At 41.4% G+C, this 26,769-nt stretch overlaps 1 protein-coding gene across 1 annotated transcript in view; it reads right to left on the bottom strand.

Annotated features, from left to right (window-relative positions):
- Positions 1 to 21,680, bottom strand: part of iglon5 (IgLON family member 5) — a 102,938-nt gene extending 81,258 nt beyond the window's left edge. The window contains exon 1 of the mRNA XM_030750219.1: positions 21,161 to 21,680. Within this exon, the coding sequence (XP_030606079.1) occupies positions 21,161 to 21,221 (61 nt within the window). The 5' untranslated portion in view covers positions 21,222 to 21,680. The remainder of the gene's footprint in view (positions 1 to 21,160) is intronic.
- Between the last annotated feature and the right edge of the window lie 5,089 nt (positions 21,681 to 26,769).

The following is a 26,769-nucleotide window of genomic DNA, read 5'->3' on the forward strand; positions in this document are numbered from 1 at the left end:
GCCCATTTGCTGTGAGGGGGCGGATAAATGGATGTGAAATCAAGCCATGAAAAGCCAACATGGCATGGAGGGGAATTTTATCCTGAGCTCATTAGGAAAAGCATGTTTCCTTCTTCGCTTGTAATGGTTCACAATATGCTGATAGATTTTTTTTTTTTCCCCTCACGGCTCTCACATTTTCATGTATTCATTTTTTAATTTGTGAATGTTTGTTTGGGCTTTTGTTCTACATTTATTCTTTGGCATACTAACCGTGGGAGAAATCAAACCTGGCTTCAGCTTGTCAGACTAACAGTGGACCATAGAGGAAGTGAGGAAGAGGGTCCTGTGTGTCAGGGAGACCAGAGTAAATAGGGCTGTGTGGAGTCACAGAGCTGCCCTGATCAAAGGGGTCTCTCTCAGTTTGCTGTCCGTTTTTAACGTCTTCTCTGTTGCTTCTCTGGCCAGCCTTCCTGACTAACTAACAGAGGGTCTAGACTAACATGGGGAGAAGCTAGTCTCAGAAAAACAAAAAGAAGGCACTGCCTGGAACACACTGATGTTATCGGTTTGTGTGAGTCTGGAGGTGCAGAAGGCTGGAATTCACAATCCCTGATACCTTGTGTTGCTGTAAGATTCACTGTCATCTTTTAAGATTTCAAAAAAAAAAAAAAAAAAGCAGCAGAGATAAAAGATGGTCCACCAGGAGAACAGCACCTGTTGTTTCCTCTGAATGTCCCTCCACACTTGCTCATCCACCTTTATCTCCTCTACGTTCTGAAAAAACCTGCACTCGTGGAAAAAGAAAGAAAAAAAAAGGGCCTGAGGTGCATATTTCACCAGGAAACATTTACTCAGAGGAAGTATTTCCCTCTCAGTTTTCTTTCTTTTGGGAAGTGTGTACATTACTCTAGATGGATTAGCATGACTTGATGGAAAGGTATGTGTTCTTTTGCATTTGTATGTTTATCCAGAAGCTCTTGCATATCATTGGAGATTCACAAACATGCAAAAAAAATGCTCCGAGATCTTGATTTTTTTTTTCCTGCCCATGCTTTATCCCCTCCTCCTGCAGGCCATCTCCAATTAGGCGACTTACACTCCATCCCCATTACAGCTTGGGCTCAGTGTGCATATCTTGCCCTCTTTCCCTCATGGCAGGATCATAGTGAGGTGGTGCGTGACTGCTCATGATTGAGCCCCCTTTAGCTAACAGGTGCTATCATCTCTGCAAACCTTTGCCGGCACCTCACACTCAGAGCGCTCCACAAAAGGTGTAAAAGATGAACAAATGTATAAATTATCTGATGACAAAGAGAGGCGCAGCGTGAAATCCCAGACTGAATGAACACTGAAATTGGGCTTTTGGACTTCTGGATAAGAGCTAAAAAAAAAGTACTCAATTTCAGCAACAGAGGTGGTTTCCAGGATTTGTGTAGGCAAACCCTAGTGATTTCCAGCTCTGCTGGCCAGTACTAAATCAACCTAAAGACATCGACTCCACACTAAACTGTGATGAAAGAAATAGCTCAAGTTTTAAAACATGTCCTAATTCTAGGACAGTGGCTTTAAAAGTGTTTGGTCCCATCAGACTTTTTAAAAGGCCAGAAACAACCAAGAACAGACACCTGTATTTGCTTATAATTAGAGAGAGAGAGAGAGGAGTGTGTGTCTGTGTCTGTGTGTGTGTGTGTGTGTGTGTGTGTGTGTGTGTGTGTGTGTGTGTGTGTGTGTGTGTGTGTGTGTGTGTGTGTGTGTGTGTGTGTAATGGGGTGGGGGTTCCATAAATTTCAAAAATGTCTGGCTACAGCCTGCCACTGTTACCAGGACAAGGTTTAAGGACTTCACTTCATGTCCTCCCCCCCGTTATCACTCTTCCCACTTCTCTGAAACATCCTCCACTTCCCTCACTCCAAATCACAGTCTTTGCACCTGTAACCCCTGGGTGAAAGATGATTACACCTTCCAACACAGAAATTGAACTTAGAGGTTGGCCCTGGCCTCACTTGCACACCTCCACTTCCATCCATCTCGACTACCATGGGAATCTGTCGAGAGAACAATTATGTATTGATGTATATGGGAATAACTAAAAAGGGCAGTAATTAGGATGAGCATTTGCTGGATGAAGTACATATAAATTTAGCACTATGTGCATCTTAAATGACATGAAACAGTTTTCTCTTTGGTGAGTACAGACAAGACAACACCTCCCTTTTGTTCCCCAACTCCCTACCGTCCAAAGCAGCTTGGAGCAGGACAGCAGACCAAAAGCTGAAATTTCTAATTCTCTAAGCCCAGAGGCTAAATGACAGGTAGTCAATGGTCTGCTTCTCTGCATGCAATTTCTCCCACAGAGTCAGCAACAAACTAATTTTCACCACTAGAAAGAACCACAAAGACTTCCCCAGCCTCCCCATAGTTCTGTTGGAGAACTGAGAGAGCGGAGACGCAAAAAAGAAAGAAGGGAAGATTGAGGTTGAGGGCACGGAAAGAAAAAGAAATCGGGGAAAGATGTGATGGATTGAAAAGGAGGGGAAGGCTGGTTTGAAGTGAGACAAGATAGCGTGGAGGTGGGGGGAGGGGGGAAGAGGAGGAGGGAGGGAGTGGGACACAGAAAAAGCGACATACTTTCCGGGCTTATTTACACGTAGCTGCCAGTATGACAGGTAATTTGGGCAAATTCTCCACAGAGTCTGCAGCAGACGGCGAGGGGATAAAGACGAAAGCAGAGAGCAAAAGAGAGAAAAAAGGGAAGGGAGGAGAGAGGGAGGGGAATGAGGGAACAAGCACTGAAGGGGACGTGTGTAGACTACCTGACACGGCCTGAGTTGGGTCTGAGAGCAAGACAGCAAATGGGTTTCCAGATTCCAATCAGAGGAAAGTAGTGGGATGGGAGGCAGGGGTAAAGAGATGGAAGGATGAGGGTATGCTGAAAGGAGGAGGAGGGGGAAACAGGAACGGAAGTCATCCCGCTGACAGAGTCTGATCATTTTATTTATCTGCAGCAAGGAAGAGATATCAAAAGCACTTTTTAATTCAATTTCTCTTTTCCTGTTGAGGCTGAAAGATCAAGCAGTAGGTAGGAATGAGGCGACACGAAAGAACGAAAAAAAAAATCCAGATCTCGTGATTTATTCAAGCTCTGATTTATTCACTTGTTTGTTGAACTTGTGCTTCATATGTGTACACGTGTGCCTGTGTGAAGGCAGGTGTGTGTGTGTGTGTGCATGATTCAGTATGCGTGTGAGCGTTCCTTTTTACTGCACCTCAGGATGGGATGAAGCAAGCCTGTTAAGATTGTATTTATAGAAAGCGCCTGTTCAGCGCATGGCTGTCTGTCAGTGTTCAGTCTATTAAAAAACACCTGCTAATGGAGCAAATGTTCTCCTTCCTGCAAGTGTGTACGTACTGGTGAGGGGCAATGGAGGTGTGGATGACACAGTCACTGAGATAACATGACATTTGTCCCTATGGGTGGCCATCAGAGGGCCTTGTAGTACGCATTGCACTGGAGCCTCCACTGGCCTTCACTTTCTGTGATGACTCATTCATAGGAGGAGGAGGAGGGGTTACCCTGTGTTGACCTTTTCACCCAGCCTCCTCATGTGTTCAAAGCCTGAGGCGTTACAGACGTGACCCATCCTTCTGTCGTCACACGCATACATGCATGATGCAGCCGTGCGCTCAAGCCGCACACACACACATGAACATTCTGGTGTGTGCACACAGACACAGACCTCCTGATACGAGTACTTCTTCCAGGATTCTGGATTCACTTAGATTCACACTGTGAACAGGCCTGGTTAACAAATGCGCTCATGTACATGCGCGCATTCTGGCCGTGTACACATACAAATGTGCACAAACACACTCTACCCTTCCAGTTGAAGAGCCCGCACCCCTGTTGCATACCATCTGCAGCCCAAACATCTCCACACAGAACAGAATGCCTGGTGCTACATAGCAATCTCACAGAACGAGTGGAAGAGCAACAGAGGTCCATCACATAAGAGTGAGGAAACAGGAGGGTGGGTTAAATGAAACAGAAATGATGAACAGATGGGTTGAGAGAGGAACACCCAAAGGCACAGAAAGAGACATTTCAAGTAAAAGGAGGAAATTAGTTCTAAGGAAGACATACACAGACAGAAAAAGTGATAATAAAAGGGAAATGAGTCAAAAATCAGAGCGGCAAAAGGAGGTCAAATTTCCACAACTGCTACCGGCTGCAGATTCCAGGAGAGAGTACATGGAAATGAGGAGGGGGTGATGACCAGAGTGGTGGTGGATTGAAGAATGAGTGCAATAAAGTATAATCAAAGTGAAAGAAAGGATTACCTCCTTTGCTTCAGTGGAGTATGTAATTGTAGTAAAAAAACACTGTGACTTGCTGCAACAACAAAACACAGAGCGCCGAGTGTGATGCTGGGAATTATAAAGATGGTGATAAAGATGGAGATAACAGTAAGAAGATGGCGAGAAAAGATTCAGCTGATTATCAGTGTGGATGATAACAGTGTTGGTGGTTATCATAATGAAGGTGGTGAGGATCAAACGTGGCATAATGTCTTGATGATATGACAAAAAAGATGACTTGATTAAAATTGCTACTGATGCAAGTGATGATAGTGGTATTTTGCTGGCACAATTTTAATCACAGAGATTCCAGATTTTACATGTTCTTTGTTTTTTTTTTTTCCCCCCCTCTTTATTGTAAAACACAATCCTCCATATAACTTCATGAATATTCAACCACAATTACTGCCCTGGGGTATCAACACTGGTGTCACTGGCTTGCTTTTATTTAAAATCTAATCCGACTGCTAGCCCTAAAATTAAATTAAGCCTACATGGCCATTTTATACAGAAATGAATTATTACTTTAAGCTTTTAAGCTTTTCCACCCCCTTTCCTCTCAGACAGTGAAGGTCCAACCCTAAGTCTTGTCACCAATCCTGATGAGCTGTCCACTTAATAACCTGAGGCTGAGGTAACCAGCATTCATAGGACCTAGTACGTGCACGGAAGAAATGAGAGAAATTTGATAAACTGCTTGTTCATTAAGGTGTTCCATGGAGGTACACTTAAACCAAATAATTAAAAAATAAGACATTTTTTGATAATGCCAGCAAGTGGTAAGATCCCGAAAACCTGCCTCTTTTACACACTGATCACAGAAAGGATTGTAACGTGGGTCTCTTGATGTTTCTGGAGTTGTTACATTGTGCTGTCTCTGTTGAGAGCATCACATCATGCGAGTGGAGGGGAATTATGTCTTAACATCTGAGTCCTGTTTAATGATTACTTGATAGTGACACATGCAGCAAATCAAATTCCACATGCAAACTGATGCCAGAGGCGTAGAGGGCTGATGCACACACTTTACCACTACAGCCACACGATTGATAAATTCTCAGCAAAAGGTATACAGTCCAAAATGTGTTGAATTTTTCAATATTAGAAATAGACCAATGGATATGTGGGCTTCTTCTTTTGGCTGCTCTCTTCAGGGGTTGCCACAATTCATTTTCTCTGTGGATGTAGTGAAGGAGGACATGCAGAGGCAATAATAATAATAATAATTTCTAAATTTGCATACCGTGTATTTTAGATAAAAATTTGCTTATCTGATTAAGTTTTCTTATTACATCCAACTGGAAGCCCTGGACATTTTTAAACAAAGCTTTTATTAACTGGTCTTTACTCTGACCCCAATCTTAGAAAGGCTTAGATATGAGCCAACTCAACGTTGCTTTACACAGGTAACGTGTGGCAAGGTCATCCGTCAACACTGTGTAATTAACTGGGTAGCCAGAAAATGCGCCTTTAGGATACCATTAACCCATGCTAGCCTAACAAGCCTGTGCATACACAGACTAAATACACAGCAAACACACATCTGTGGCTAGAGTGAGTGGGCAAGCAGAGAGGAAAATCTATTTCATGAATATTGGATTTCATTATGAGGGTGAAAAAACAGCTTTGCTGTGGATCATTCTTTAATGACCCTAAAGCCCATGTGCATGAATCTTTTAGCAGTGCCTGCCTGTTTGATATGTGGAAGGACTACAAGAAAAAAGGAAGCGGAGAGTGCTTTCCCTGTGGGTTTTGATGAACCGTGAGACAAGTCTAGGGTTGACTACCTCGATCATGGTCTCAGACAATCCTTTAGACAGGTAGGTCTTCCTGTTACAGACACAAAAGAGGCCGAGTGGGGATATATTCTTTAGACACACTTGCTTCTCATCATACTACTTATGGGCAGTGATGGCATACGTGTACTTACCTTAAAAAAGTAACCTGATTTCTGATTACTGATTACTCCTTTAAAAAGTGACTTAGTTACTTTACTGATTTCTTGATTTTAAAAGTAACTAAGTTAGATTACCAGTTACTTTATTAGTTACATTCAGCAGCTGCCGACAACATGCTCCGCTGCCTCAACATAAAGATGACAACCAGTAAAAAAAAAGCTGCTCTGTGAGGCAGCTCGGCATTGATAGTAGTAGGAATCTTGTTTATTATGGCATGAAACGAGGGCGAGTCAACCGTGTTTAAGGGCAGCATTTCCTCTTCTACATACTGTCCAACCAACTTATTAAACTCTCCCCCACTTACTGCTTTTGCATCGAAGTCCAGCTTTTGTTGTTTGGGTGCTGGGGGGTCTCCTGCATTAGCTGCAGCTCTATGCTTTGCACCAAGTGGGACTTGCTCCGTAAGACTGGGCTGCGCTGCGACTCCAAATGTTTCTTTAAATCTGACGTAGTGTTTCTGAAGCTAGATAGCACTTTGTCGCGAGCACAGAGTGCACAACTAACCTTGATACTGTCATCTTTAGCTGACACAATCTCAAAATAGTGCCTGTATTTCCAGCTAGAAAATACCTGTAACAGAAAACATCTCTCTCCTCCCTCCATTGTTTGTGTTGCTGTGTGCTGTTACTGCCCTCATGCTGAAAAAAATGACTTAATAGTCACATCAGCCAGACGTCACTCCTCAAGACGCAAGAAGAAAGCAAAAATATATCTCTATACTAAGGAAAATGACAAAAATAGTAACGCACAGTAACTTGGATAAGTCATTTTAATCTGATTACTGGATTGGAAATATTAACTCGTTAGATTACTCTTTCCTAAGTAACTTGTTACTGACATCACTGCTTATGGGAGACCTACAGAAGAGATAAAAAGTTAATATGAAATCAATAAATATTACACATGTAATAAAGTATTTTATGCATTCTTGAAGCTGGGCTTGTTTTTGTTTTTTTTAATCATCCTTAACTGACCAAGAGGTCAGACTCCACTGCCCTTCAGTTTTCTCTGCCTCTGCCAATTTAGCAATTCACAAGCAACTTTCTGACCAGGGCTACATTTACATACACAGACCCAGTCTAAGACACAGCAGATGTCTGAGCCTGATTTTTAAGCCACAAAAATTCAGCACAGATTTACTGTCTTATTTTGGAAATGAGGGGGGGGGGGGGGTTGTTGGGGGCTATTAAGTATCTAGATATTTCATTTCATCTGAACCCTGAAAAAGTCTGCAATCATTCATAATTAACTTTATGATGAACAACTGTGAAATGAAATGAAAGTAAATCTAACATGCCAGGGAACATGATGTAAGTAAATATTAGTGAATGCATGACAGCTGAGCTGGTTTTTCACCCACAGTTATTCTGTGCTGCTCAAATCAGGATTTTGCGTTTATATCAAAGACCATCAGTATTCAATAATACAACCTATAACTGAAAAGGGAATATAAGACATCAAAAGGCCAGTGTGCGTAAGAGATCAAAGGCTTAAAGCTAATACATACAAATTAAACACATTAATCATTTATAATTACAATAAATGACAGTTTGGTGCTGCTTAATTATTATTTTTGTGGAAAAGCTTGTGTTCCCTTATTATTGAGCTACTTGAAGTCAACTGAAGATGCAGGTGGGGTAACACAGGCATGAAATGAATGCAGCAACCAACCTGGCAGACCTAATAAATAAAACAACCAACCACAGCCAGACACAACCCTCCATCTGCTGAGTTTCGATCTCAGCTAACTCTATCTGCCTCAATTATTCTTTGGACAAAGCGCAGTCCATCTCAGAAGTGGCCGCACTCTTTCCAGTACAGCCACTAACCTCATGGTTTTGTCCTCACCTTCCACTTTGTTGCATGCAGGAACCATTACAGGTGCTGCTTTGTGCTGACCTGAATGCAAACAGGATGACACATGGGCTCTATTCAGTGTCACCTTTATTTTACACGGGTCCAGAGCCTTTATGTGGTTTGCATGAAAATATGAACAAATGTCAGATGAGAAATATAATCTATGCAGTTTTTGGCATGGTTATTTCTCTACGTTTGCTGTAAAGCTCATGGCCAACCCCCTTTTTGTATGGGGAAAATTACTTTTTGGGGATCAGGTTTACATACACTGGGAACACTCAATCATCCCGATACAACACAAATTCAGTTAAACTTCAGGCATAAACAACTGTGAATCCATTTAACCTACTTTGGTACAAATGAAAGTGACAATCGGTGCACTGCAACAAGAAGGCAAACCCCCAATAATGGTTTGCAAGGATAAGAAGAGACCAATGGTCTGTGGCCACCACCTGCAAAACCATTTTGTTTTTGCCTCTCCAGTGCTCCTGTTGTCACTTTCATTTGTAGCAAAGAAGGTGAAACAGACTCATAATGGTTTATGCTTCTTAACTGGGCAGATTGTACGGCTGCTCGATTGTGGGAAAAAAAATCATAATCACGATTATTTATGGTCAATATTGAAATCACAATTATTTAACACGATTACTCATAGACAGAAGTGTAAGACAGAAGTCTTACACTTCTGTCTTACACTTACACTTCACTAAAATAATGAAGACAGAAGTGTGAAGACTATATGTCTAGTGAGCTTCCTTTGTCTGTGTTCATGTTCTGTACATGTTAAATTATATCTATAGTAAGATGGAAAATCAACTGTCCATTTAAGTCAGAGACCTTTAGAGACTGCACTAAGCAGAACACTGAAAGATGTCAGTGTTTCTGTTACTTCCTTTGTCTACGTCCCTTCCTATGAAGGAGTATTAGGGTCACACTGAGAAAAAAAACTAAATTGTGCATTTTAGAATAAAGACAAAATTTTGAGAAAAAAGTCGAAATACTATTTTGAGAAAAAAGTACAGATTAAAGTCGTTTGAAGTCAAACAACTGCCACGCCACGTCTGCTACACCCTCCAGAATTTCTTGTATTATGAGTTAGTGAAACTGTACTTTAGAATCGGTTATAGTAACAAGGAAATTATTTCTCTCATACTTAACATGATGTAATGTTAAGTATGAGGACGTTAAAGAGATGGTGCAAAAAGCTGCATTGGCTCAGAAGGAAAAACCACACAAACTGGCAACGGTCAGAGGCAAGGATATCGATGATTTCACCTTCGTGCAGTACAGAGGGGATATGTAGATTCACAAGACACAATACAACAGCTGATCAAGTTGTTTCATCAACCCAAGGCATTTTGTAGAGGGTATAGCAGCCGTGGCTGTTATTTGACTTGAAATGATGACTTTTGACTTTTTTTCTCAAAATAGTATTTCAACTTTATTCTCAAAATTTTGAGTCTATTCTCAAAATGCACAATTTTTTTTCTCAGTGTGGCCTTAATACTCCTTTGTACCTTCCTGTTTCCTCTTCACGTTCTCAAGTGTGTATAAAAATGGCTGAGGGGAGAGGACACACTGAACTTGTACTGATGTACTTGCTCCTTAATTTTCTTGCAAGAAAATTAAAGATCTTTTCCGCAGATTGATCAAGTGGCCTCTGGTTTTTGATAATTTTATGAATTTATCCAACAAAAATGTAGACAGCACACGTAGACTTCTCACAGCTTCCCAACAGCCAACACTAAACTCTGCTTTTGAAATGATGGACAAAGGCTTTAATTCTTTGCCATGACAATCTTGTTTTCAGATAATTTGGGACAGCTGTCCTCAATCAGAGTGGCTGGACCAGTGGTTTGTTTTGTGAGCTCAAAACACAGTTTACCATTTTTCAAGCGTTTTATACCAGTTTTAATTTAGTCTGGGGATCTGGCCTTTAATTCTGGCTACAGTTCACACGTTTAAGAACTTGTAAGAATTTATATATGCTGGTTTGTATAAATGTAAGTGGCCTCATATTATCTCTATTTTGTCCTTTCTAAATATGCCCCTGATGGCTTTTAAAATTCATTTTAAATATTCTTAAACTTACATACAAAGGACTAAATGGACAAGCTCCAGCCTGTATATCCCATCTTCTTCTTAAACACACTGCTGCTCACACTCTTCAATTGCAGGCTCACAATTTGTCAGTTGTTCTTTACACTAGATTGAAGACTTGGGGCGTTTCACACAGTGGCACCAATTCTTTAGAAGTCTCCCACTCCAATTACATTTAGCTGACTCTGTGGACTTCTTTAGGAGACATAAAAACTTTTTTGTTCAACCAGACTTTCTGTTGAGACATTTTTTGTTTTTTTTAAATGATCTATTTACTTTTGTTCAGTTTTATTCTGTGCCTTAACTTGGTTTTGTATTGCTACTAACTGTACTTGTCTATAATAGGCCTGCTTTTTTATTGCAATAGTTCAGTGCTTTTGCGGTTCGCCTTTTGGTGTGATTTGGTCAAACCTCATCATTTAAATAAAGAGTTTTATTTTGTGTAATACATATTTGAGAACTACCTGTTTGTGCCACAATAAGGAACAAGACAGAAATTTAACTCTTGTCGTGTACTATAAGGTTGACATTGTTATTCTGTGGGGGGGGGGGGGGGGGGGGGGGGGGGGGGGGGACAACCATTTAAGGTGAACAACCTTAAATGGTAATGTGGCTTTTTGCTGCCAGGGGAGTATACTAACCAATGGCTGTATCTCTCTTTGTTGAACTAAACATGGCATGAATAAAGTAATTAATATCAGTGCACATTCTCATTAAGCTTGCTGCAAAGGGAGTATGTTACAGGGGCCCCACGGCAAGGGTGGGACAGCTTTTATTAGCAGTTGTGAAGATGTGGGGTTCCCCAGGTAATAAGAGCGGACAATGGCTTAACAACGCTGATGGTACTTTTATCACATATGTCCACATCCCTGTAGAAATAAAGTTGCCTCAGAAAAGGCAAACAGATGTCCTTAGGTTATGCACTCGTGTCTTCACGTATGAGATGAGAGCGGGCTCTGGCAGTGCGGGCAGAGTTAGGAGGGCTCCGGGGTCCCCCGGGCTAAGTGCTAAAGCATAACTTGTGAAGCACAATCTAGCTGGGTTTTACATTATATTAAATGTGGCACTACTGTAATGCAATTCTATCCACTTCCACGTTTGACTGCATAATTGCTGTCCTCTGAATTGAAATGTTGCAGTTTCAAAGAGGCAGCATTTCAAAGCCATTTAGTCTATATGGCTTGACAGCTTCTGTTGTGCCATCTCTGCTTTCAGCCCATGCAGCACACTTGTATAAAAGGGAATCTTTGCTCATTTAGAAGTCCCATCTTTAAGTGTGGGGGAGGGGTGGGGGTGGGGATCATTGCACTACATCAAACTCTATTGTCAAAACGCTGACAACAGACATTTTTAGAATAAAAACCTTGCTGTGATTCAGGGAGCAGAAATGAGGCAGTAAATGACATTGGACATTGCCTAAAATGCTTCTTATTGAGTACATGATATCAATCATATTTTCTCAAGTGAACCATATTCAGCACTTCATACCAAATCTTTGTGACAAAACATGTTTCAATTAAATCCAGAATGCTGCATGCATAAAGTCACTGCTGGACTCACCATCATAACTCTTTGCATTAATTCAGCACACAGAACTAGTCTGGTTTAAAAAAAAAAAAGAAAATCTAATTAAAGGAAAATCAATAGCAGCAGCACAAGTCCTTCAACATTTTTTGGATTTATAAATGCTCTGTAGAAGTGAAGTGAAATGCAGTCTTTTGCTCAAACTTTTTTTTTTTTTTTTGGATCAACTGCCATCTTTCTTTTCTCTCTACTGTCAAAAGAAATCTTAATAGAAGCCCAGTGTCAATAAGGCTTGATCATGATGGATTCAAGAGAGCACCAATCACGTCAGGCTGATTGAGAAAGCACCTGCACTGTCTGCCCCGCATTTGTCATGTCTGATTTAGCTGCCTCCCTGTAGCATACGGATCAATTCTGATTACAAATGTCAAACCCAAAATAACAAACAGAGCTAACTGAAGGTTTGATAAACAGATATTTACAGTAAACGGGCCAGCGTGATGTGTAACAGGGTTTTTTCTTTTTATTTCCAGTGGTTCAGATATCTGAACATCTGATTTAAATCTTCAATACTGTGGGTCTTGCTTTGATATCAACCTGATACTAATTTTATTTTGCTGTTTTGCAAAGATGTGTGTGTGTGTGTGTGTTTATCTCGCTGCTTCTCACATTTTGTTTTGTTTGCATCTCACATTATCACTAAGCCTATAATAGTTTTTTGGGGTTTTTTTTTCAACCTATTGCAGCAGAAATAGCTTTGTTTTTAAAGTGGTTCAGAAACCCAGTTCATCCGAGTCATTTCTCAAATGCCAGCTCTTCCAATAAGCTCTTACTCTGGTCCTAAAATACAGTGGTTGTTGTCAGATAGATATTGACTTGTCAGCAAAAGCACTATGTTGTATTAGAGTACTGTTGCCCAACATTAAGCAACTAATTGCCCTTTTCTGACACCTTCATTATTTCTTAATGGAACTGAAGGTCTGCTGGCCGGATAAAGGTCACATCGATACAGCCTGTGCCCCCTTGATGGGGAGAGAGTGAGATGTTTTGGTGCTGTGACAAAACGATTTCACAAAGTCATTTCTAAAGGGAGAGCTGCTAAAATATTTGCTTTTTAAAGCTGTTTGTGGCTTCAAGCACTATATTTAATCTGCATATCAAACATTACATTAACCCAGTAGTCTTTGGATGACAGGCTCTGGCAATCATTTTTATTGATACATTTACAGTACATGTGCTCTAGTTTTGCAAAAACTGCTGCAGCTAGGCACGAACAGCGGCCGACAAGGACAGGATGATAGGAGAATTTTACTTGCGTCTCCAGAGTGATATTATGCATTGCACTGAGCATAATTTGGGCAAAACGCTTTATACATTTAATATTAATTCTCAAAACACAGAAGACAAGAAATAAAGTAACTGACATGTGTTGTGCCACAGCCTTGAAACATTAAAAGAAGCTGATTCTTGAGAAGAAATTTGAAGGTCACACAGTGGCACCCCCGGAATGATATTACACAACAAATTAGGTAAGCCCTATTCATCCACATCCCTCAATAAATACAGAGAGAAAATGTGATTGAAGCACAGTTTAAAAGCATGCCATATCCTTGAAATGACTTAAATAATCTGAGTGGAAAAATGCGCTCCTATTTGTCTCGATGCTGGTCCAAACACTAATGGAATTCCACTCAATGAATTAGAAAACTGGGAAAAGCTGCAAGGGCTTTTAGTGTTATCCAACTCCACGTTTAATTAGTGAAATATCATAACACAATAATGCAGGCAGCCTCTTCTCCCAAACCCAATTAAGATTCTATGGCGCACAAATGTTTAATGAAACCTCACCTAACATCCCAATTAACACAATAGGACCATGATATCACAAATAAGATATTTTCTTTGATCTTTCGATTCAAAAATCATTTGCAGCACTTTTCTGAACTTCAAATACATCGGGCTTAGAAAAAGGAACATTTCCTGCAAGTCAATTTATGGGCTGTCACAGCCAAATCCTTAGTGAAATTCTGGCTAACTGAGTCTTTACTGTCAGCATGTCATGCTAACATAGACACTTTAATACAAGAAATCCCACCGGCACCTTCACAGCTGGAGCCAGAAGCACATGCCAGCCTCAAACTACAAGAGAATTGTGGCATATCTCTAAATAGCAGAGCAAGCTTCGGTGGATGGCACCAAGCACTGTCTGAAACTGGGCATCAACATGATTTGTTTTCCTAATTATGTAGCCTTCCAAACAGCAACAACGAAACACGTAATGCTGACATTTGATTGCTATGTTGGCAACTTAAAATACTATCTAAATATGATATTTCATGTAGCCGGGATTCTTGACAAGCACCAATCCACTTGTTATTATGTGGGCGCACTGCATGAGCGTCTTATTAGAGGTGCGCTGCCTTGCTGGAATGACTCCCTAATCAGTGGTATATCGCATTAGCACCAGCTCCTTAATGCTGCAATATCACACAACAAGTGACCCTGAAACAATTTTACTACTCCCACTCACAGCAATATCACCCAAACACAGTTTTCATTGGCAGGATAAACCTGCCATGTTTTTTATTCCACCTAATCATCTGGCCGCAAAATCAATCCATCTCGATCACTGCCTGTTGCAGGTCTTTGAATTCCTCCTCCCCTTCTTCCCTCACACCATCTGTCTCTCTTCCCTTGCTCCCTCCCAAAAGCCCTCCCTCAATCATTTTTTCATAACTCCTCTATCTCTCTGGCCTGTCCATCCTCATAAGCTCCCTCTGTCTTTTTCCTCTACTTTTTCTGCTCTCGGCATTAAACATACAGTACATTGTGTGCTCCAAAGGCTGCATGTAATATGCATCCTGCGTGCGAAGATTTCACGGAAATGTGAGAACTTATCAGCTGATGAGTGGGTGCGCGGTGACAATGACAGTGGCCACGCCTGATTCGCAGCAACATGTTAGCCGTCTCAGCTGTTGACCGGCTCATTATCATTTAGAGATACTCGCTGCACAAACTACACACCCACACAGTCTGCTGCTAACTCCTGACAGGAATTAGAATTATGTGAAAGTCAGGAAGAGAGAAAATCTTACTATTATAGTCACTATTACAGAGTGCCAGAGTCTGGGAGACCGAGCTCTCTATTGGATGGCTTTTTTTGTTCCCAAGGAAGACAATGTTGGTATGTGGTGCTCGTTAGCACGCCCTGTGTCGCTTCTTCACCCCTCACTCATGCCTTCTCTCGCTGTCTATAAAAGTCCGGGACACAATTATCCCCATTTTCTGTTGCTCTCGTTCACTCTCCATCTTTCTCGTTCACTGTGAATGAGTGTCTGGAACACAATTACCCCTGTTCTCCTTCTGTCTTTCTTCCACTTTATCCATCCCTCCCATTCCCCGTCTCTCTTTCCATCTCTCATGGCTTCAGGAGAAGTCTGTGAAGGGAGCAGCTGCTGAAATATTTATTGATCTGTTTTCCTCAGTTTTATTTATTTCTCCCTCTTCCTTCTTGCTCTCCCTTCCCCTCCGCGCAGACCCAGAAAACACCTCCAGCACCATGAGATGTCAGAGGCAGCAGCAGGGCTGAAAATCCACAACATAAAACCATTATTTAGCATTTGTTGCACCCAGTAGTTTTACCTGTGTAAACAAAATAAGAGACACAGGGGATGAAGGCAAATGTAAGAACAACAGACAGCAGCATCAACCGGTGCAAGAACAGATGCGGCGCAGATTGAGCAGTGAGACGAGTAGATTGTTCGACATATTTTTATGCCAACATTCACTGCAGGGGGGCTGCTGATAGGGAAGACCAAGGTGCTGCTCTTTTCTTGTCAGTGTAAAGGAAGTTGTACACAACTGCTGGCTATTGAAGTAGTAGTGGTAGCCATGGCAACAATGCCCCCAGCAATAATAATTGCAATGGGAAAGGCGTTAATACTGGACTAAATGGATTCACAGATGAATCTTACGTTATCTCCGCATAATTAAAGGGCTTCTGTGCTATCATACACCCCCATGGTAAATATCAGCGCAGTTAACCAGGACTTTTGAGGTTACGCCAACAGCGAGCAATTCAGCTGTCGTTTGAAACTAATGTTTTTCTCCAGCCTTCTGCTGTAGCACAAATGATTAAACTTTCACACACACACAAAATGGGACCTGTACACACTGAGGCACGAAAACACACACAAAGCTAAGTCCCATCACCAGACATGGCCTGCATTAGTGCCTAAGCCTTTTCCATTGATTTGCCGGCGAGCTCCTTGTCTTTTGGTAATGAGGACAGGGAGAAAAGCGGGACCCTCGTCCCTCTCGGATCCCTGAGGACAAGCCGCCTGCACTAATCTGAATTGTGTTTCCAATGACACTAACTCTGTGCCACAAAAAAAGACTAGAAGGAAGAGGAATAGAGGGAAGAAAATCACAAGGCATTCTCTCTCTCTCCCCCTCTAACAGTATTCATTCCTCCTAAATGTGTAACATCTCCACATAACCAAACAAGAAAACATCTTTTTTTTTTCCCCTCCTCCCTCTCTCCTTTTCCCTGCAGATAGCTCAATCTGCACTGTGGACTGAAGATTTGCAGACCAAATGGAAGAAATCTGCACTGTTCAGAGACTTATTTGATTTCTCTATGTGAATGCTATTGAGAAGAACATTGAGAGTTATTAATATCCACACTGATGTATATAAAAAGATGTCCCATTTTTATTGGCTTCCCATTGATTTTACCGCTAACACCTTTAGTGGGAAAATTGCTGAAATTCATCTTCCCAATGGCCCAAGTAAAGCAACTATTCCACAGTGTGTCTGTGTGTGTGTGTGTGTGTGTGTGTCTGTGTGTGTACATATGTTTGCGTGATGTGTGCGTCCCTCTGTGGGCACAGGTCCACATGAATACGTAAGCCACTGCTTACTACTGCTTCTACACCCACTCTGCTACCTTTTGAATGATCCTTCACTTGCACTAAATAAAAAATAACCCTTTAGCATTTATAGCGCTGAGAGACCACCGCTCAAGTTCATATTCACAGCGCAGATAATGCAAGTCTATAGGCTGGGAGTGGGACAAGAGGAAGATGAGGGGTGGTTGTAACAAAGTAAATTACGGCAGTAATTTAAGGTATAACTACCTGTCCCAAGTTGAAAGCAGTCTGGTTACTTTCCATTACACTGAACTCCATATATTTTAACTACAATTATAATTGCAAACAAGCCTTGTTGTAATTATTATTTATGACACTGGCACTGTTTGTAATTGCCAACCCCCCCAAACCAATATGTGAGGGCCAGTGAAGTGTTAATCATAACCGACAGGAGCAATCTCAAGGGCGGCAAGGTGGTGCTGAACCCACCTAACAACCACACTAGTACTTTGGCTAAACATTCCTCAAAGGACTTCAACCCGTGACCTCTCGGTCACTGCTCTAGCCTGATAGCAGCTATCCCTGTGAGATGCAGAGCTCAGCTTCAGTGTGACAGATCAAGCGGTCATTGCTTGAGTGGTTATTCATCCCTGATAAATCATTAGCTGGAAATGCTGGAAAAGCCACATTGTAAGGGAACAAGAACAATACAGCAAAAGTCTTTTTTGATATTTTTTTTATTTTATTTTATTTTTTTGGTCATTTGACATCACCACTGCTGCAACAGCAATTTTAATCTGTTTTATGCACCAATCAATCAACTTCGGGGAGTTCTGTTTTTGCTATTCTGGAAGAAGAATTTCGCCAGTGCAGACAATAAACATTAAAATGAATTGGTTGCATTTTACAGTCCCTGATGTGTGTCCTTAAAACCTTGAAATTCAATACAAATGCTGCTAGTGGTTGCTATGAATCACATGAGTCATTGCACTGCATTCACACAAGTAGAGTTACAATAGTCATTTCATTTCTGGAAGTAGTATTTAATTAAGATAATTTAAGTGATTTTATACAACCTTCAGTTCGAAGTAATTACTTTTGGTACATTTATAAAGTGTTTCTATTGCTTTAGAATTGGAAAAATCTCAACTTTGTTCTCCTCTCTCCACCTTTACTATTTCACTTTTTTAATATGACATTTGAAATAAAGTACAACATCAAACTCATCTATTTGTTGCCTATCAAGCCCATGTCTGACAAGTAAATCACAGCTGAGCATTCTTTAGATGTGATCTGCTTCACTAAATGTGAGGAATAGATTCAGTGCAAGATGCTCAGTGCTCTGCACTATAGCTGACCACACAACAGCAAATAAAAAAGCAAAACCTTCAGGGAAAACATTCAGACCACAGGCCCTCTCGAGGCTGGTTACACCTCCAACCCTAGTCCCAAAGGCTCTTCAGTCCAAATCCAGGCCCTCTTACTCCAGCATTTGCAGATACATAAAACCTGCCAAAATGGCAAAGCATTTGTAAGCCAAACATGGAGAACAACAGCACAGAGAGACTGTGGATTTCAAAGGGAGGGAGAAAAAACAGAGGCCCCTCCAGAATAGGAGCACTAGGCATCTGTTGATGCTGGCATCTCCCTTCTCTTCATGTCCAAGCCAAGACTGGTGATCCAGTTGAATGTGTGTGTGTGTGTGTGTGTGTGTGTGTGTGTGTGTGTGTGTGTGTGTGTGTGTGTGTGTGTGTGTGTGTGTGTGTGTGTGTGTGTGTGTGCGTGGACAGGGAAAAAGGAAGGTGCTTACGTGCTAACGTGCAATGTGCATTGACCCCACTTGGCCCCCATATGTTGCTGAAACAAGAAGGATGGAGGGCTGCAAAGCGACCCCACTTGTTTTCACCTGTGTTCCTGCCCTGTACACTTCCGCTTACCAGAACCTCCATCATGTTGGTGGGAAGACCCATCTGTTGGGCTATTTAAACATTTTTCATTTACTATGTTTTGTATATAGTACATTGTGAAAGTGGAATTTCTTACAATGCATGTCTGTAAGGCATAAATCTGTAAACATCCAAATAGAGCATTAACATACTATCCTTTGAATTAACCTTAAATGTCCTCTGTTGTGACCTTTGTACTACCATATGCTGGAGCAATTTCTCTTGTCATCTTCACTTTTCAGTGAATCAGTGAAGCCATTATTCCCATTATTAGATATTTCAGGTTTCTGTCATAACAGAAATCCTCTGAACAGAGGGTAAATTATTTAATTTTGTGTGGAGGTGTGTGGAGATGGATTCCAGTCTTAATGTTTCATCACTGGACTGGTTCGCTGATGAAACCGTTTTTGAGTAATTGCAGACAGCTTTTTGTGCAAGAAATATGCAGATATTTTCCTGCATGTATGAGTGGTCATCCACCTTTCCAGTCTAATGGTACTATTCATACATTTTAAGAAAAAAAAGAGAAAATTAATGAGGAACAGAAAGGTATGATGTCAAGCCAGGGCCTGGCTGTAACACCCATGGAATGGTTTTTGCATTCACACGCAGAGCCAATAGGAAACCTTTGAATAGCCTAATGGTGTTATGCAGCACAAAAAAGACCTTTCTTGACCTGGTTGGTATGGCATTGTATAATACAATGCTAGTTGTTGTTCATAGTGTGAATGACTAAATGAGTGATAATAAGAGGATGAAATATCTCCAGAGGATGAAATATCTTCAAATTAATAACATACCATAGAAGCAGTATAGTCATTTAGAGGACTTTATCTTATACATCATTAAACAGGTAATAACAACACACAAACTGCTAAACTGTGTTGGTGAACCATTTAAGCAACCACACACCACACTTGTTTGACTCTCAGGGGCACAGATACAAAGGATTATTCCACTGCTGCATGATTTATCAACCAGCGAACTGTGCCCTTTTAACAGTCTTGTTCTTCCTTTATAATGCATGCTCTTCACCTCAAAAGATGGATGCATTGTGGACCTACAGAAACTCAAAGGAGAAGGCATGATCTCTCCCCAAGATGAATCTGATTCACATGTACTCGGATGTGCACAACTCACATCAATACCCAATCATTCCTCAGCTGTGGCTTATGTTATCTGTCATACCTTCACACCACAAAACCCCAAGGTTCCAAACTCAGATGGCTTAAAACTGAAATGAGACTCAATCGGGTTGCCGGGCTCGTTTTGTGCGGTGCTGAGCCTATTGTTTTTGTGTGCTGTGTGAGTCCTGCAGGGCTGTCTGTCTGCTCACTGCATGGTGTGGAGAAGGGGCTCGCTGTGTCAAGCCAACCATAACCAGCTGGGGTCTCCTGCCCACAAGGAGCCCCAGAGTAGGGGGCTGTAGCTCCTCTGCATCTGCAGGTTGTTAACCTCACATCTTATTGCACTGACACATCAATTATTGTTATTAAGGGCCAGAGTAATTTATTTATATACTGATTTCCCACAGGACGAAGGCAGGACTAATTGAACCAGGTGTGTGTGTGTGTGTGTGTGTGTGTGTGTGTGTGTGTGTGTGTGTGTGTGTGTGTGTGTGTGTGCGCGCGTGTGTGTGTGTTTCCGTGATGGATGGGCAGAGGGAAATTATAGTGCATGGTGAGAATATGCTGTACAAGTTAATATATGGTGGGACATCCCATAGCATGGAGAGAATATTAGAGGAAGATGAAAATCAACGTTCCCTGACAAAAACATAAGTTTGTGTTCTTCGTGATAAAGAAGCCTAAAGGCCTTTGGCTTTGCAAGTTATCTGAGCACTAAACTGCTTTAAGTGGAGGAATTTCAGGGGAGATGAATGAAGTGTGTTTGCCTCTTTTGTAGTGCTGTAGGGGGGATGTTTTATAGCACTAATAAAATAGGGAATTAAAGCTTGACTACCCAACTTAGCCTTCCCAACTGTCCATCCTTCAACATGGATCTCTCTGTCTCTTTATCGACCTTGGTTTTGAAGCGAGAGAACAAAACAGTGCCTGTCTCTTGAGTCTCTGCATTGCTACTACCCCTACTCACGTTAACTTCACAGCCCCCACCCGCACTGATGATGCGTCGTGCGCGTGGGGGTACCGGGCCATTCATGTCACGTAAAGGAATGTTCACAGAAGAGAGCGGATGGGAGTCTATTCTTTCTATAGTAAACAGCTTAATATGCAGCACTCGTGCTTATATACTCAACCACGAGGTTGTTGTAGAGATGAACCTGGCGCTGCGCTCACGTGTACGCGCATAATGGTGTGCGCCCGTAGAAAAACACACAGTATTTCTCTACATCTCTGTGTAAGCAAATAGAAGACTGAAGCGTAGTACACGGTAGACACGCGTGATTCACAAGCAGGTGCCCCCCCCCCCCCCCCCCCCCCCCCCCCCCCCCATCATTAGTATTCACCTCCACAACCGTTTTTCAGAAAAATGAAAGATGCATGCGTAGAGGCGCAGCAGCACAAACCCGTCAGCACATCACTAAAGTAGCTCATAAGGAACTTACCTTTAGACAGCAGAACCAGAATCAAACCAGCAAACGCGTTCCGCAAGAGGGGGCAGCCCATGATGGAGTTCCGATTGATTTTATGCTTTTTTTTTTTTTTTTTATCAGCCAAATGTCTCGATATTCCTCCCTTAGGGTGCCGTTGCGGGGAATCTGTTCATAAAAAATCGACCCAGTGAATGAGTGTCAACAATAATAGTCCAAACGCTTCTACATGTGAGTGGATGAAAACATCAGTCTTGACTTTTCCTTTTGGTGACTCCCGTTGGAGAGAGAGAGAGGTGGGTAGGGCTGTTTATCTTCTTCGGTGCAAAATCTCTCAACCAGAAAAAAAAAATATTACAACAGAAAGAACAAATATCCCAGACTCTAGTTTAGCTCTTATTACACTGAAGAACAGAAAAATATTTAAGAAAATGCATGAGAAGAAAGGGTAAAATTTAAACTGTCCAATGACCAGATATAAATGTAATTTTGTCACAGAGCGGGATGGGGATCTGTGCGTCCTGGCCAAAATTAGCCGTATGTCTCTGTTGGTATGCAGCGCGTCTCCTCGCTCCGCACTCCGCGCGTCGCAGGCAGCAGTACTGAATGCGAGGCTCACACACAAAAAAAGAGCATGACTGACAGATCGCAAAGAACCCTTTCTCCCAATCACCGGCCCTAAGAAAGGAGGCGGGATTTACGATTGCGCCGATGTCCCGCTCAGAGAGGCTGACCGAGGAACCTCACCGGCCAATCGAAGGCGTATGGTGGGCGGGCACAGCGCGAGGCGAAGCACGGCGCGGTGGTAATGCAATGTGATTTATAGCCAGTTTGGTGATGCTGCAGTACTCAGAGAAAACAGTCCAGAGGGGGACAGGCAGGCATAGTAACTACAGGGACAGGGGAGGAGGCTAAGGGGCAGGTGAAACCAGATCGGCTCTGCTGGTAGGTTTTGGACGTGATGTATGAAAACAAAATGAAGAATGACAGGTTGTCTTGCCATGAGAAGATATTACCGAGTTCATGTAAATACATGTCGGAGGATACAGAGGAGGTGAAGTTTGTGAAGAGCATGAGAAAACTGCACACTTTCAAGTTTTGCACTGACTGCATGGACTGAGTGATGTCTGTGGCACTGCAGAAAACTCACCATCTGATCACACTCCTGACTTAATGGTAGGCAACATAAACCCATTTAGAGAGACACTTTATATTTATGCAGGAGTCCTAATGAGCCATTTGTAAGCATGTTAGTGTCTGTGCTGCATCTGGTACTAAAAGTGGAAAAAGCAGTTGCCTATTGTAAAGATCTAAAGAGCCATTCACACTGTGAGTTAATCATCTTGCTTTAAAGCTAAAAAAGACACAGATAGGCAGCTGTGAAACTCAGAAAACTTTGATAGCAATTTTTTTTTTTTTTGCATACTTTCCCAGCATTTGGCAGTTCATTACAGTCAGATTGCATCATATCAGCTGGCCTTCTCGGTCAGAAACATACAGCTTATTCAGTGCCCTTGGGTCCACTTTTTTTTTTTTTTTTTTTGCAAAATTTACTACATCTCTTGGACTATCATTTTCATATCAGCTAATTTATTGTTCCATTTGTTTCTTTATCCCCAGAATAACAAATTAATGCTTTATTACTACCAAGTATATAAATAATAAAGCATTGCTTGCTGATTTATAATACAGAATCAGAATAAATACAGCTGGGGATAAACTGACTACATATCTCCCTCAGATGAAAGATGGAGGAACGTGAACGGACAAGCGCTAAGAAAACTCTGACTAATGAATCAGCTAGTCAAAGATCAGTATTAATTATGTGTAGAGGCTGATTTGTTTAAAAATATTATTCAGTATTAGATCCAATAGAGCAGAAGGAGTCAGGAGCCAGTAATGCTTATGATGTTAAGCAATGGTTTATTAGGCCGCTGTTATAAAATGATATTTTCTGGTTTGATTATTGTGATGCAGAAAAGGATTTGACAGAGATATACAATCAATAGCTCAATAAAATTCCTGTTTTTATTTTAGCAACAGCAGTGGTATAAAGATCACAGGCGCACCAGAGTAAAGAGCGCAGGTCTTTTTAGGAGCTAAATGTGCTCGCCTCAGTTTCCTTCCACATTACAGAGACCTTCATGTAGGGTTAATTGGTGTTTCTAAATAGCCCATAGGTTTAGGTGTGAAACAAAGCACTTAAGTGCAAAGCACTGTGTATATTGCTCATAGCATAAAGTGCTTTTAGTGGTCAATAGTGCATCAAAAGAGCTTGATAAATACCGGTCCAGATCTGGTCTTTGGCCTGAATGATGTCCCATTTCAAAATGGGCTTATACACCTTTTACTATACACCATTGTTTGCACAAAACGACTCAGCCAAGCACAGCATGGTATGCTGTTCCTATAATCAGCATATCCTCCTCCTCCTCTTCAGTTGGACATTCAGTAAATGCCGTAGGACAGCCATTTTACAGCTTCCACATTAGCATAGAAGGATTGCCTCTGTGTGACACTAAAAACTCTGATCCAAACAACAGATACAGTATTTGCACTTGGGAAGTTTCATTAATGGTATTCATGATTGCAATCAGTAATTCAACTGGGTTCCTGTGTACTCACAAATATTATTTATAGACCTGTCACAAATTGCAGTTTGTTTGTACTCTGTTGTTCCAACTTTTGCGATAAAAGTAGAAACACCTGAGAAAATATTGACATAAATTTGCATTTTGACGCAGACTTTACACAGCCAATTACCCTCAGACCTCGCCAGCTTCCATCAAACCGCGTGACACCTTGAGCACAGCGTAAGCATGCAAGCAGAGCTGATACAGAGGAATATTTCTTAATTTTTAGAAAGAGTGACATGCATCATCATATGTAAATTTCTACTTCCTCCCACGATGCAAAAGTGAGGCCAAAGTATTCCAAGGTTCTAGACTTTCCTGCTGAGCACCACAGGCCTGTAAATCAATGGAAACATTATTCTTCCCATTTTATTTTTAAAAATTGATTTGCTCAAAATATGAAAGTACCACTTCCACAAGTTAGCTGTGCAAAATGTGGGCTGTAAGTAAAAAAAAATAAATAAATAAATGTGTGTCAGAAGGCCACACAGGAAGTGGATTAATAACTTTATTAGTAGGCTTTTATTAAAACTTGGCAAGCCTACAGTCTTACACAAAAACAGCACACTGTTAACCAACTCATAGCACTTTCAGTGTCTTTAATCACTCTGTAAATAGGAGCAGTAGCGTAAACTCACCTTTACCAGCAGGGTCTCAAGTGGCACCCACAGGAAGTCAAAGGTCACACAAAGAAAATAAAAACTGCCAAACCTATAAATACAAAAACTGTGCAGGAAAAATAATGACAAAAAGAAAACACTAATAGAAGATGGCTACTCGATGAAATATAAATCTGCCTTTTTTTAATACACCTGCTACGTATACACAGCTGCAAAACAGACAATCAACTAGTGGTAATGGCATGTGATGACAAAGCAGCACGAGTCCCACCATCATTTTCTCCCATTTTGTGCATCATCTTTTAAGAGGTGCCAATTTGAGCAAACAGAAGATATTTCATGTTGGAGCTACAAAGATAAATAATCATTTACTGAATAGGGGTTCTCATCATTTGAGGACTGAAATATACAAGAATGAAAAACGAACATTATTATCTCTTTATACTTTATGATTATTGCATTTAGAGTAATTTTGGCTGTTACGTCTGGTTTGATGTTTTCTGTTTCATTAATTATTATTATTGTTTTTTTATCTGAAGGCATTATTGTCTCAGTGTCTGGTTTTGTCCCTTGGAGGGCGACACCACAGAGAAGAACAGGTGCAGTCATATTAATCCTGCATCAGTGTGCAGCATCGAGACTTGAGCTGGAATTGAGGGCTCCTGCAGACTTGGAGGGGCTGCACTGAACATTATAAGGGCTCACTAAGATCACTTTTCATCTCAGACTGCGTTGATGGAGGGCACATGTTTGTGTAATGAACAAAGAGGGAAAAAAAAAAATCAACAATAGCAAGAAAAGGTACGTACATAATACAAGTTGCAAAGTACATGTTTAAGGTTAGAAATGAGTCTGAGTGTAGAGTTAATGCTAAATGTTGGCTGAAGGTGAAGCAATGCAAAAGACAGGCTGAGATGAAGTGTTGTGCTTGGCTAATGTTTGAAGAGGGACTGGGCACCTTCTTTAGAAAAAGAAAGTTGTAATATACTAGTAGAATGAAAAGGTCCTCTTACTGACAGAAGAGCAGGAGACTTTTTGCTGAAGAGGAAGACCTCATCCTGTTCCAAAGTAACACTAATTAGAGTAGTCATATCAGAGCCCTGACCTTTAGTAGATTTTCTGTTTTTACCTTCAGTCTTTAATTTATCTGTAAGTGAAAGTTCTTTTAGCTGCAGTAACCAATTAGTGTAACTAACTTTTGACTTAATAATCCCATTCTCTCTGCAAAAATGTTACATTATTACCATTTTCATGTTTTGTGACTTTGGTGAGTGACCATTTTCTTGTAGTTCTTCTTGTACTCGGCTAACGAGCTTCATGGGGCTGTCGTGGGGCAATTAAACGGAGCTAGCATGCTTCTTTGATTCGTTCTTGGCTTTTTTTGTGTGTGTGTGTTGAACTCTCAGAGTCACAGTGATGCCTTTTTTTCTGCTGAGTATAACTAATGCATGAAAGGGGTCATGATGCATGGCTGAGTGTGAATGGCTACACTGGGTCTGAGTGCACCATTACTCATCAGGGGAAGGAACAGTGATGTTAGTTTGATAGATTGTAACTTTTATAATGCATCCTGCACTGTGCAGGATGCATTATAGCATACTGTATGTGTGCATAGGTTTCTCTGTATAGGCCTCTGCTCAAATGAACAGTATATGCCCAAGTCTATGCACCTATCATCCACAGGCAGAGTCACTTAGACCATGTTAGTGCCTAGACTGAAATGACAGTAATTTCACACCCAATTAATAGAGTACAAAGCAGACCCATACTATAATGTCAAATGCTGGCACCTTGACTGTAAGGACAAACACAGAAGGACATGTCGCCAAGTTTGTCTGGAGAGCGGGGCAGTTTATGCAAACATGTCTGACTTGGAGTACGTCTGGCTGGAGAAACCTGTCCCTGAAGTGTCTGCTGTAGAGCTACCAGTTGGGCTGAGACACCCCACCAGCCTGTTTAGTATGGTAATGTGTGGAGATGCGGGCACAGGCGCATTTTCCCTCTTTCCCTTTGCTCCATCTTTAAGCCCCCCACATTAATTGGCATGGCAGAGGCATCAGTCACTTGGTTGTAATCACTGTCCCTCTGAGAACCCCACTGAGAAGGATTGAAGGAAAGCGGGACACAGGGAGAGTGACTGAGAGCCTTTGGTCTTGAAAGGCTTGTCCTCTGAATTATGTCATCCCAAGAGGTGCAAAGAAGCATGCAGGCAGGGAGGGGAAAGCAAGAAAGGATGATATGGAACAAGGAGGGATAAGAAAGAAAGAAGTTGAAGAGGAAATTGTGATACAAGCTCCCTGTTGCCGGGAAAATGGAGGGCTGCAGATGGAAGAAGGCGAGAATGGGGAAGAAGTAGGAGATTCATATAGGG

Source organism: Archocentrus centrarchus, chromosome 16, assembly GCF_007364275.1.
Source record: "Archocentrus centrarchus isolate MPI-CPG fArcCen1 chromosome 16, fArcCen1, whole genome shotgun sequence".
Lineage (NCBI taxonomy): Eukaryota > Metazoa > Chordata > Actinopteri > Cichliformes > Cichlidae > Archocentrus > Archocentrus centrarchus.